Below are 12,421 nucleotides of genomic sequence, written 5' to 3'. Positions count from 1 at the left end.
GCTAGAAACTATCAACACCCAGTGCACGTATTATGGGTTTTATGTAAGACAAACTACCTCAACCTTTTTTTTTTTGTGGAATTGTGCTACACCTATCTGTAACTCTTTTTCCAATTTAATTTTTTAAAAAACCACCCTTTTTACAAAGCACCTACCTTGGTGTTCACTGTAGACAAATTAGAAAATATTAGGGACAGACAACTTATTCAAAAATAAAATCATGTGTTTACCGATGGTCTTCCAACCCCCTGTTTTGTTTATAGCATCCAAAATTGGTGTGCCGCCTCGTTTATCTATGGAACCTGTGTCCATACAGCTTTGATAGAAGTCTTTCACTTTTCTCTCAAAAGAGGAAGGCCCTCCCCTCTGCGGCTGCTCCTCCAGGACTCCTTGTATACGTGTGTTGATATTCTTGTACAATACGTCAAAAGTGATCCAGCTGATGAAGAAAAACATTATTTTCATACTATAGTTTTCACTTTTTTCTGGCATATCTTCTTTAAATCAGTTTTACCAAAATCACTCAATATATTTGCCTTAAGGGGGTATCAATATCGCAAATACCGTGCAATACGTGAATTCCTCCATCACAAGATTTTTCTTTCAAGTCAGACCGGCTCTTTGAAAGGCCTCGTCAACTTTCACACTGCACTAGCCATACAATAACACTTACCTGCTCTGTGCAGCAGGGATTGGGTTTTTCTGTATCCATCCATCACAAGCAAAACGGAAGAAATCTTGACATGGATCAGCTGAGGTGTTTATGTTTGACAAAACCGTATCAGCGGTTTTGATACAATCAGATGTCATGCAGTATTGGACCTGTGCGATGGGCGGTGCCGTAGATTGAGAACGCGGTCGGGTTGGCGGGAAAAGTTCAACTACACGAAGCGTTCCAAGAACGATTATAGCAACCAAGACAGCTATGACAAACACACAAAACGCCAGAGAAAAACAGCAAAGCTTTTCTCTCAGGGTCCATCGTTCGTCCTTGCGACCGGGTGTTGTAAGGTGGCTGCTACTCGTGAAATCTAGCTCTATTTCCTGGCTACCAGAGGGACGCGATACCGCCATCGCAGTTTTCTGTTATTGTTATGTTAGTTGCTTTGACAGAAAATGAATTTTCTGCAGAAGCAAAATGCTTTTAAAATTATGCTTGACCTTAAAGGTTAGAAAGGAGTATGGAGTTGCATTAGTGACGCTACTATAGATCGTGTCGATGCATGTATTTTGCTGCATGTGTGTGGGACCAGAGTTAACCATTACAGGTTCTGCTCCACTATTAAATTGACCCCGTTTGATCGGTGTTTTTTCAGCTGTCAAAAAACTAAAAACACCAAGGCTGGTCTTAAATATGAACTGCTACACGAATTTCGTAAAGTTTTACAATTTCACATATAAAATAAATAAATAAATAAATAAAAAGCTAAGACAAGCAAAGAAAGTTAATTTTTCAGATTTCGTTTCATTTTGTGAGTAAAGCTTATAAAGATCACCTAATTCCTCCTTATATACTGTATATCTATCTGAAATGTATATCTATAAACAGTATATGTTTACAATCTTGAATTCTGAAAAGAAAATGGGTATAGCGTCCTGTAGCCTGTGAATCTATATGTTATTGCTTTACGGTCAAACAATTGAAACTAATATTTTGAAAATCATTGCTTGTGAAATACATTTGGTCTTATTTTGTGTCATCCTAGTAAAATGTGCTCATCAAGGGGTTTAATTTCATATATTTTGGATCCATAACTGTAGAATACCGTTCTCCCTGTGAGTCACGTGAGAACAAAAACACCTGTTGTACTGATAAGGTTTTCATCGTGTCGGGAGTGACTGTTGAGGTCATTTCTTCTCACCTGAAATTTTTGTCAGAATATTATTTAGCTCATTATTCACCCTAATTTATCAATGTTCAAACTAGGCTGTAGCCAAATTAGTGCATTAAACCACTGCAGATGGATTAACCAAGATCCAACAAAAGGCATGCAGTTACATGTCCACCTCACAACAAACAGAGTTAAAATAAAAAGATATATTCGCAACGTCAGGTGTGAGTAGGATATATTACAACTTGTTAAATTAACTTTGGTTATTAATACCAGACGGGTCCAAGTTGATTGTACAAAATTTAATCTGTTGATTATAAAGAGGGTCATATAATTCAGAATCTTAGGGTCCATTCCAAATGAAACTATGATCCTACGAAGATCGATCTAACTCCGTGGGGACTCCCGTTGAATGCAAACAGATAAACAGATTAACACGTCTCCTCTTGTTTCCAACTTACTTGTATAATCACCAGGTTTTCTGTATTTTACTCAACGCCAGAGAGGGGCGTGTTAATCTGTTAACCTGATTGCATTCAGCGAGTGTTCTGGCGGAGTTGGATCGATCTACGTAGAACACGCCCTTAAGAAAGCCTATTCCCAAAAGACACTATTGGTCTACGTGGATCGACCCAACTCTGCGGGGATTCTCGCTTAGTGCAATCAGCTTTATTGAATGACACGCCTCCTCTTGTTTTCAACATTCTCGTATAATTACCAACTTTTCTTTTTTTTTTTTACTAAAAACGCCAGGAGTGCGCGTGTTTATCTGTTAAGCTGCTTGCACTCAGCTAGAGCACTTGCGGAGATAGTTAGAACGATAGTTTCATTGGGATCGAGGCCTTATATTGTTTGAACTGGGAATCGCATGGGTGCTAGTTACTAGTAATCTCTGATACACAGGGTGCCTTACCTGAGCCAGTCTTGGTTCCTTATCGTGTATTCTCAGTGATAAGTACTACTACGAAGACAGCCCGTTATTTTCTCTTAAGTCTCAGTCAAGATGAAGCTCCTAACAGTAGTCGTGGCGCTTTGTGTGTCTTTCGTCTACTCTAAAGACGTTCTACAGAGATTGAGAGTCACGGACTGCGGTATGTTACAGATTGGGACAAAAATTCTCAATTAATGACATGGTATTTTTGATTTGAAAAAACTATCATTTCATATTGACACAAGTAAATTTGATATGGGTTCGATTTTCTTTCTTTTCTTTTTTGTGTTTACGGTGTTCATTACATATAAAAGATTCGAATAAAAAGAGCGTTTTTCTTTGGAATGGACAGTAACCTTCATTAACATTACTGAGTGTCTTGGAAAAAAGTTCAAATCTTCACGCCCTCTCTGTTTGTTTCTGTAGGCACAGACCCAAACCGTTCTCTGTTTGTGAATCGCTATAGTTTTTCCCCCGTACCATGGGACATCACTCAGCCGGGCACGCTATCTTACGATATCTCCGTTAGAAATGAGGTACCCATTCGCACAAAACTCGACATAACCTTCAGAACCAATGTGCGCGGGCCATGGGAAGACCTCGAACCAAAGAAATTCGTTCGGTGGTGGTAAGAGTTCATTTTATACGTTGGTGTACTTTTAGGCTCTGTCACACCATAGAAGTAGAGAAAACTCTTCTATGGTCACACCTAGCAAAGATATATATATATATATATATATATATATATATATATATATATATATATATAGAAGTATCATTTGTGACATCGATTATACGGGCAACTTTGAGCGTGGGAAGCAGCCCATTTCCAGTGCATCCAAATGAAGATACAAGCAGCGTATAAAATTGCTTTTAACATGCTCAAAACATTTTATCTCCCTCCGGATATACAACGTACACCTACGTTTGCCTGCGTCTAATTTTTTTCTCACACGTTAGTGCTAAACGTTAGGCGTGACAATGCCAGAGGCAAAAAAGGTGAACTGTGGACGAAAAATACTCCAGGGCGCTAATAAAACAAAGTTTGGTGGCGTTTCGAAGTCAATTTCACAGCCAATTACAAAGCCGTGTACAAATCCATTTTCGTTTTTTTTCTCCTCGGGTGGCCTAAATAAATTTTCAATATTACAATAAAAATTCTTTATTGATTTTTATTAAGGAATAACCATTTAATAAATAAATAAGTAAATAAATAAATAAATAAATAAATAAGTGTGTGTGTATTCCCGTAAATAAGAAATGCTGCTAAAAATCAGTAACATTCTTTCCCACGCCTCCAACTCCACTCGCACACGCCGTCCTTCCAAGATTTGACGTACAATTTTTTCTCAATTCAGGGAGGCCTACAAGACCGGGTACACGTATCCATGTACTTATCTGCTTTTCCACAACCTGAGATGGGGATGTCCCACCGTGTTAACGGATGCTGGCTTAAGCTGCATGTGCCCCATTGAGGTAGACCGTTATGTATTGCCTCCAACCTCAGAATCACTTCCAGTTCCTTGGCAAGGAGTGTTCCTCAACTTCCCTGATGTGAGTTTTTACATATTTCTTATTTTCAAGTTAATCATACCTTCGCGTGGAGTTAACGGGGGGTTTTTAATTGTAGTATTGTAAACTTGTTTTTCATTTTTCACAATACGTTTACTTTTTTAATCTAGTTCAATAATGATGATGATAATGATCAATATTAAATCACGATATTAAAAATAAGTAAGTAGAATAGAGCAGATGCCCTACTTGTTTGGCTTGTTTCACACATCATCTATTAAGATAATCAGAACTTTCTGGCAAATCTTAACCGTTTCGTCTGTTAAGATTTTTTTCTCTGAAAATCGGGGTTACTATGTATGACTATCCGAAAACTTTTTGAGATGATAACGACTAGAACTGTGATTGTCTTTCTTCGTTTTATATTTAGGGCGATTATTTTGCGGAGCTGAACCTGAAAGATGAAGGAAATGGTTATAAAGAAGTCGGCTGCCTTCGTCTGGAAGCTTCCATAAAAACCGGGAACCCGATCCCCTCAAATTGGTTTGGCACAGAATAGAGGACTTCAACTTTCATTTCAATAATATGTAGTGTTTAGACAGTAATAATTATTGAACACAGCAAAATATCTGGAGTAGAATGAAATTTGAGGAAAAATAATTATATTCTATTTCCCATTGTAAAATGTTCTAAAATGCTGTGCGTAAATGGCACTATCACGACTTAGTCTAAATATTTAACAACTAGAAAAGCACTCAGACCTCCGCCAAGGCAGCAAAGTCTCCATCCAATACCGTTTCACCCCTAATTTTTTATTATTGATTATTGATTGATTATTGATCTGGATCACCACCAAAAACTAATAATATGTTCCTTGGCCCACTTCTGAGAGTTCCTGAAAACTTCATCAAAATCGGTCCATAACTTTTTGAATTATGTTGATGCCAGACAGACAGACGGACAATCAAACAAACAGGGGTGAAAACATAACCTCCTTGGCGGAGGTAAATACACTGATTCACTGACTGATGCTCATAAGTTAAGCAACACCCCGGTTTTTTCAACAGTTTCTTCCATCATGATCATTATTTCATTTGTTGGTGGGATTACGCATATTTTTTTCATGTTTTATATATAACTTATTCAAGTTGAATATTTCGGTTAAAGAAATACACGACATAGCTTACTGTAATAATCAAAATAACTTTATTAACCAAACGGTACTAAAATATGCCAAACCATGTGTCAAAAAAGTATGCTCACACAGCAAAAAGTACGGGCTGACTAAAACAGCTTATTATAAAAAAATAAAGTTCAATCATCTAAGAATTAGTTTTAATAAAAGAAGACTGTAGATAATAGATGATTAGTCGTCTATTATGCAATAAATATCGGGTGTGCCTTCCCTGGTTTTGAACAACAGCTTCACATTGTCTCCTGCAACTTGCCACCAAATTCTGCCAATCTTGCTTTGTAGCCGGTCCCATTCTTCATGTACTGCCTGCTGGACCTATCTAATGTTTCTAACTGGAGGTTGTGTCTCATTTACTGCCCTGTCAATCATATCCTAAGCATGTTCGATTCCATTGAGAATTGGCGACTTTGCAGGCCAATCTAAATTTGGGATACCGTGCTGTTGCAGTGCGTCTTGCACGGACCGTGCTTTCTGGCTTGACGCATTGTCCTGCACCAAAATGATTTTTCTTCCATGGATTTGCTGGAATGTGTGATTGTATGCGCCCCAAATGTATTTCGTCTCTGTATTGTTGACCAGGGTACCTCCCTTGAATGACGTACAGTGGCAATTTTTCATCATATGAGAAACAGCACCATACTATGACGAATACTCCCCCACCCTGAACACGCAGAAGAACACAATCATCCTGAAACACTTGGTTTGGACCTTTCCAGACGCCTAGCCGACCATCTGCATACATCAAAGTGAATCTGGTCTCCTCAGTCCACAGGACCTTTCGCCCAGTCCTGAGATTCCATCTTTCTCGGTATCTGGCTCATGCCAATCTTATTTGCTTGTGTCTTTTGGTCGACTGTGGCTTTTGACGAGGTCTTTTAGATGGAAGTTAATCTTCTAAAAAAGGCCTGTTGACTGATTGCCTTCTGATTAGAGCTCTTCCTAATCCAGGCCAGATGTTCCTCAGTTGTTTGGCCGACATGAACTGGTCCTGGTGGCATAATCGAACCAGACATGTTCATCTCTTGCGTGCGGTCTACCAGAAAGAGCCTTGTCCAATACATGACGAGTTTGGCACCATTTTGCTACCAGCTTGGACACTTGACTTGGTGCTACTTTTTTGTTGCCTTGCAATCTGTCTTTTTTGAACCCCAGCTTCCTGTTATTTGCCATCTGATTACCTCGTTGAGTCCTCTTCTAACCATTAGTTGGTGCAATATAACAAATTGTGCCCATGAAACTAGCCAAACTGGAAGCCCTTCATGGCATGGCCAAACTGTGTTTTTCGCAAGTGGCACCCCCATTGCATATTCTACCGTGTCCAACAGTAAATAGTATTCAAATGTCACGGTCCAGTAAGTCAAAGTAAAAACAAGAGAAATATCTAGCTACTGTACAAATTTTGCCTCAATAAAAATCTTGGTTGCTGAGAAATTCGAAAAATAAGAAATTGTTGCTTAACTTATGAGCATCAGTGTATACATCTAATACTGAATCTGAGTGAAAATATACATCTATAGAATTTTCGTTTTTGAACTAAAACGAGATGCCATTCTCTCCAAGGGACAATATATAAGATATCCACAATTTAAACAGTCGCACGGTTGTCAAGGAATAGATATTTCAAGAGAGCATGTATATGCACTCGAGTTGCTTACATGGATACAAACACAGCACAAAATCAACAAATGAATCAGTTTACATAACCTTCCGCGACCATTTCTCTTCCTTTTTAAGCACACTGAACATTGGTCCTTTTTCATAGCAAAAATTTTCTGCAAATTTCAACACATTCCTTTTAATCAGTGAAGTGCACCATATCCAAAACCGTTCACGTAAGTCCAACCTATAAACTGGTTTTTTAGTTATAGGTATTTTTGAGTCAAAAATATCCAACCGTGAGATCATCCAAAGTTGAAAAGTGTTTGAATAGGAAATTCAAGATAATCACTTTAATCAAAATTGCAGTGACGCCAAAACTAAATCATAGTGTACTGTAAGTTGTGCATACCAGTTTATTATTAAGACATTAACAACCTTTTTAAAAAACAATGGACTGTTACTAAGTTATTAGTATAATGGCGTGTAGCAAAGAAAATTTGCGGTATCTTCCTAGCTTGAACACTCAAAATTCTATGTGTTTCAGTCTTAGATTACAATTAAGCATCAATACATCAAAAAGCTGTTATCATATGAATGTATAATCATGTAAAATGTTTATAATATAAAACAAACATCTTTGAAACACCATCTATCACTTTATGTTGGCTTAATGCTTAATTTTCATTATTAGCCTCATACATTCTAACATTTGATTTCTTATGGAAAATGCACCTTGGTGAAAGGGCATATATACTTACTGGTTAAATAACCAAGGCCTTATTCTTGAAAGAACATGCCTGAAACACCCTTGGGTAATACATGCAGACACGCCATTATGTTACATGATTAATACAATAGTACTAGTAGCCATTTTGAGTTGCCATTTTCCGTCAACTCCTCATGGGTTCAAACCGTCTACTTCCTTATTAGATACCCTGCATTAATTAGAAATGGCAATATGAGAACCAATTCCAAAATCATTGCAGCAATGATTGATTCTTTCTTTCTTTCTTTTTTTTTGAAGGGGGGTCTATCTTGGAGAAAAACTTATACAATACAAACACAAAAAATCAATCACATCAATTTTGTTTAGGCTTGCTACATATGTTGAGGTGAATATGCACATGATGAGGTGAAAGAAAATGAATTCAGCAGGATAAGTGATTGAAAGTTGATTATAACCTTATGCAATAGTTGTTCTAAAACTAGAGCGTTGGTAAGTCAATATTTTAAAATCTTAACGCCCACGGTATCCCCCTTCTCTTGGTCCCACTTGCGCTTTTTAGTGCTCTTCCCTTTGCCACGCTGAATAGGGCTGCATCTGTTCATCACTTGAGTACAACTTGTAGATCCCTCTTCATTGTCAAACACACTGCTTTGATTATCTGATGTGTACCCACTCTCTTGGGATACCATTCCATCTTTTTCCTTCTCATCCTGCTTCTCATCGTGGGCAAGATACACTGAAATATCAGTCCCTGTCTTGTCTGCCGATTTCCCCGTGCTTGCTGCAAGGCCTTGACCCCGCACTTTCATGATCTCAGCAGTAAGGTCAACAAACTTTTGGTCATACTCCAGAATTTTGCGATTCATGTCTATGATCTTCTGCTCTTGCTCGGCAAGCCTCCTGTTTTGAATTTCTGCTTTTTCTTCTTGCTCCTTTATCCTTCGATCTTGCTCTGCTACTCTTTGTTTCAACCCTTTCACGGTATTTTTACACTCAGATATGTCTTTTTTGTTGTTGTTTCCAATGGTCCTGATAAACTGGCATATCTTTTGTGACCCAGGGGGAGTTGCAGCTTTATGCCTTAGGGTAGGTGCAGGTTTTGATTCTTGGGTGAAGATGGGCCTTGCTGATGCAGGTCCTAAAATATAATATATTATTTTGAGGTATTCCTTATAGTTTCATTTTTTAATACAAGCTAATTATTATTTACTAGTATATTAATTATATTAATATACCATAGAAAATCTTATTGCACAATCAGAATTTACATGTTCTAAATTATGTGGTGCATAAACCAGCACTGCTCAAAAACTAAAATATGGTTCCAATTATAAAATGAGGATTCACTTAGCCATGAGAAACTTATACCCCGTTCACACTATGCTCAGTTATCCGGATAAATTGCGAATTAGGTTACAATTCGAATAAATGCAGTAGTGTGAACGCAAGAGGATTTTTGTAATGCGCATTTTCAAAATCCTGCAAGCGAGGTGGATTTCTAAGCGCGATCCGGATAACTTACCGGAATCGACACCTGTACAGATTTTACTGCGCATGTGTGCTGATAAGTGCGGATATCTATGAACGCTTGTTTATTACTTTAGCGATTGCACCAAACGTATTTGGAGGTCACCACTCACTACAACACGAGGAAACAAACTTATTTTGCCACCTTATACTTCTCAAGAATGCTGGAATGTCTGCTGAGTTGCATTTGTCGTCACAAATTTTTGTTGGTATTTGAAGATTTCCTGTGCGGCGCATGCGCGAGTGTTCAAAACAGGAAGTTAAACCTGAAATTTTCAACATGGGATTCGGATTCACTTAGCGAGTGTGAACGCAATACCGAATCGGATTCCTTACGAAAAATCCGAATTATAGAAATGCGCATTTTGGCAACTGTAGTGTGAATGGGGTATTAATCTAATCCAAAGATTAAATGAGTATTCACCTGGTTGTGTGACAGCTATTTCTGCTCTGTTAGCAAAAGCCATAGTAATTGGGCTAATTCCTGCCTGGGTCATTTTTTGCCGAACGTGAGGGAGGATCTTTTCATCGAAGTGTTCCATAGCCATTGAGGATATGTCTCTAAGTTCTTGCAGAAGTTCATGGGCCCTTGGTGGAGTGTTCACATTCTTTACATAGTGCAGAATTCTAAAGAGTTCATCAAGGACCTACATTTGAAATGGAAGTAAAGAAATTACTTACAAAATTAAGCAATAATTTTAATTATTCATGGGGATATCCACAATCATGGCACAATGCAATTTTTTTTTACCCACCTTAAAGTTTAACTTTTAAAAGTTTAATACATTTTGATCCCAGGTACAACTTAAATTGAAACAAATCATCCAGTAAACCCCTTTGTTCTATTTTTGTCTGGAAAAAAAAAAAAACTCACCTTGCCAGGAATAAAACATGCCAGGCCCAGGTCCACATATTTCATATACGTCATTCCTAAGAGAGACAGGCGAGTTTCAATGGCAGCCAGGATGTCAATATGGCGAGCAAGGGGATGATTGCGCCTCTCTGACTCTCTTCGAGGGAGTTGAACTTTCAGTTCTTTTTGGCACTGTGCATGGAACTTGTCCACTTTGGTAAATCCCTGGTTTAGGAGTTGCTGACAACGTTGGTCAAATGTTCTACACACCTGAAATAATGTAAAACACTCAAATAATTAAAAAACCAAGTCTAATTATGTTTGCCAGTGAAGTGAAACATTTTTCATGGTAAAATGTCAACCAAGTTAATTTGATACCGAGACACAGACGGAAATATTAATGAAAATTTAAGAGCTACTGGGCCTTAAATAATACCAAATATGTAAAGAAAAACATTTTGAAGTTATTCGGTTGTTACTTTTAACCTTGAATTTGTGATTTTCGAAATATATTCTGCAATAAAAGAACGCATTAAATCGACGCGTCACTGGGAATTTCCCAAACATTTCATAACGAGTATTGTCAAAATCTAGAACACCAATTTAATAGATCAAACTTTCTATTTATTAACAAAACAGTATTCTTACCAATCTTGATGTGCTTAATTGTTCGTATGAGAGACAACTTAGTATCCTTTCGAGTATTTCTGGTGGAATATCCAAAAGAGATATAGTGTCGGACGTGCCCGACGTCGCCATGTTTGTTTTCACATTAATTTCAAGAAGAGCTGGAAAGGTGGCTCCGCCACGTGGCACTTGAACGGTTTATTTTCAGCTTTATTTAAACATTGTTCTTACTGTTTCAAAATAGAATGGATTGTTTTCCATTAGCTTGTTTAATACATATTAGGTTACTGTTAAACTTTTTAACGATCGAGAACAAAACAGTATTGTTTAAGTTCACAATGGTTCTCAATATATAGGCCTATGTACATCGATGTTATATTACATGCAGGACTCCCCACATAGGCCTACATGTAGGCGTACGTTGAAGAAAACAGAAAAGTGAAAAAAGTTAAACACATATTCTACTTTTTCTAAACCTTTGATGACAGAAAGTGATCAATCTGCCTTTTTTGTGCAATAATGTTAACATTTTTCGATTCATGCCTTGCTAATATGCAGTTTTCGTATTCAGTAGGCCTAATGAGGGTTTTAGTGACGAGTTTTTTTTTAATAACAACTCTTTTGGATGATACTTGCATTTTTTTAAATACTAACAAAAATTAGATTGCACTAAAGGGGTATTATAAGATGCAAGTTTATTTGACTGACACATTTTGCCCTCAACTTCAAGTATATTTTTCACAATGCCTGGTAACAAAGGTATTGCAAATTACCTTCCAAGAAAATGCAGCTTTCTCATGTTTTGTGAAAAACATTTGACCGTTACCTATCACCATATTGTCTAGATATAACTGAATTGATTTAAAAAAAATAATTTTAAAAGTATCAGAAAAACACCAAATTAGCCTACTAAAAATAATGACCAGCGGCAAAAAACGCCCCAATTTTTTCGGGCGACACCGTGAAAGTCGCCGCATGCTGTTTATTGCGTAATTCAAAGGGATAACAACTGTTGAGATGGATGTATTTCACAAAAAATACACTGTAAATAACTCATAGAAATATAATACAATTCATTTTAACACCAAAACAGCGGTTATCACAATTATTCTGGAATCTCTGCTTGCGATCAGACCATCACAGATGGGCTTTCACAGACGACGATACCTCCCTTATAATCTCTTAAGAGATTTTTATATATAAAACTTTTTTAGAAAAAAAAATTGGACAAACTTGAAATGCTGTATGGATTCATTAACTATTGGTAATTGTGGAAAAATCGTTTGGCCAAAGCGAACAGTTATTTTTGTGGCAGAAATCTAGTAATTATTTTTTCAGTGATTTCAGTTGCTAGCCTCATGTAAGTTAAGTTTTACTTGGACAGACAATTCTAATACTCCTTTTCTTTCAACTAAATAAAAATATGTTAAATAAACCTATTTATTGAGCATCAGTTTAACATTAACGTGGCTATAAATTTTTAAAGATGTTTACGTTCTAAAGATTTTGAAATAACAAAATCTTGTTGCTGATGAGAAAGTGATAAATTCCAAAAAAGGTAGGTCCTACATTAATATCACAATAAAATTTTCCAATGGCAGTGTCATCCCACCTTTCC

At 37.1% G+C, this 12,421-nt stretch overlaps 2 protein-coding genes across 2 annotated transcripts; one reads left to right on the top strand and one right to left on the bottom strand.

Annotated features, from left to right (window-relative positions):
- The first annotated feature begins 2,762 nt into the window (after positions 1–2,762).
- On the top strand, positions 2,763–4,952 carry LOC106177757 (uncharacterized). Its single transcript, XM_087003315.1, has 4 exons — positions 2,763–2,923; positions 3,190–3,391; positions 4,122–4,317; positions 4,706–4,952. The coding sequence occupies exons 1-4, from the start codon at positions 2,836–2,838 to the stop codon at positions 4,832–4,834; spliced, it is 615 nt and encodes a 204-aa protein (XP_086859441.1). The 5' UTR covers positions 2,763–2,835; the 3' UTR covers positions 4,835–4,952.
- Positions 4,953–7,464: 2,512 nt separating this feature from the next.
- LOC106177750 (F-box only protein 28) lies at positions 7,465–10,992 on the bottom strand. Its single transcript, XM_013560614.2, has 4 exons — positions 10,825–10,992; positions 10,198–10,446; positions 9,748–9,970; positions 7,465–8,934 (listed from the first exon to the last, which is right to left on the bottom strand). The coding sequence occupies exons 1-4, from the start codon at positions 10,933–10,935 to the stop codon at positions 8,291–8,293; spliced, it is 1,227 nt and encodes a 408-aa protein (XP_013416068.2). The 5' UTR covers positions 10,936–10,992; the 3' UTR covers positions 7,465–8,290.
- Between the last annotated feature and the right edge of the window lie 1,429 nt (positions 10,993–12,421).

This window comes from Lingula anatina, chromosome 2, assembly GCF_051362555.1.
Source record: "Lingula anatina isolate TDL-2025a chromosome 2, LinAna3.0, whole genome shotgun sequence".
Taxonomy (NCBI): domain Eukaryota; kingdom Metazoa; phylum Brachiopoda; class Lingulata; order Lingulida; family Lingulidae; genus Lingula; species Lingula anatina.
The sequence above is the reverse complement of the archived record's forward strand: the minus strand, read 5'-3'. Positions and strand labels throughout refer to the sequence as shown.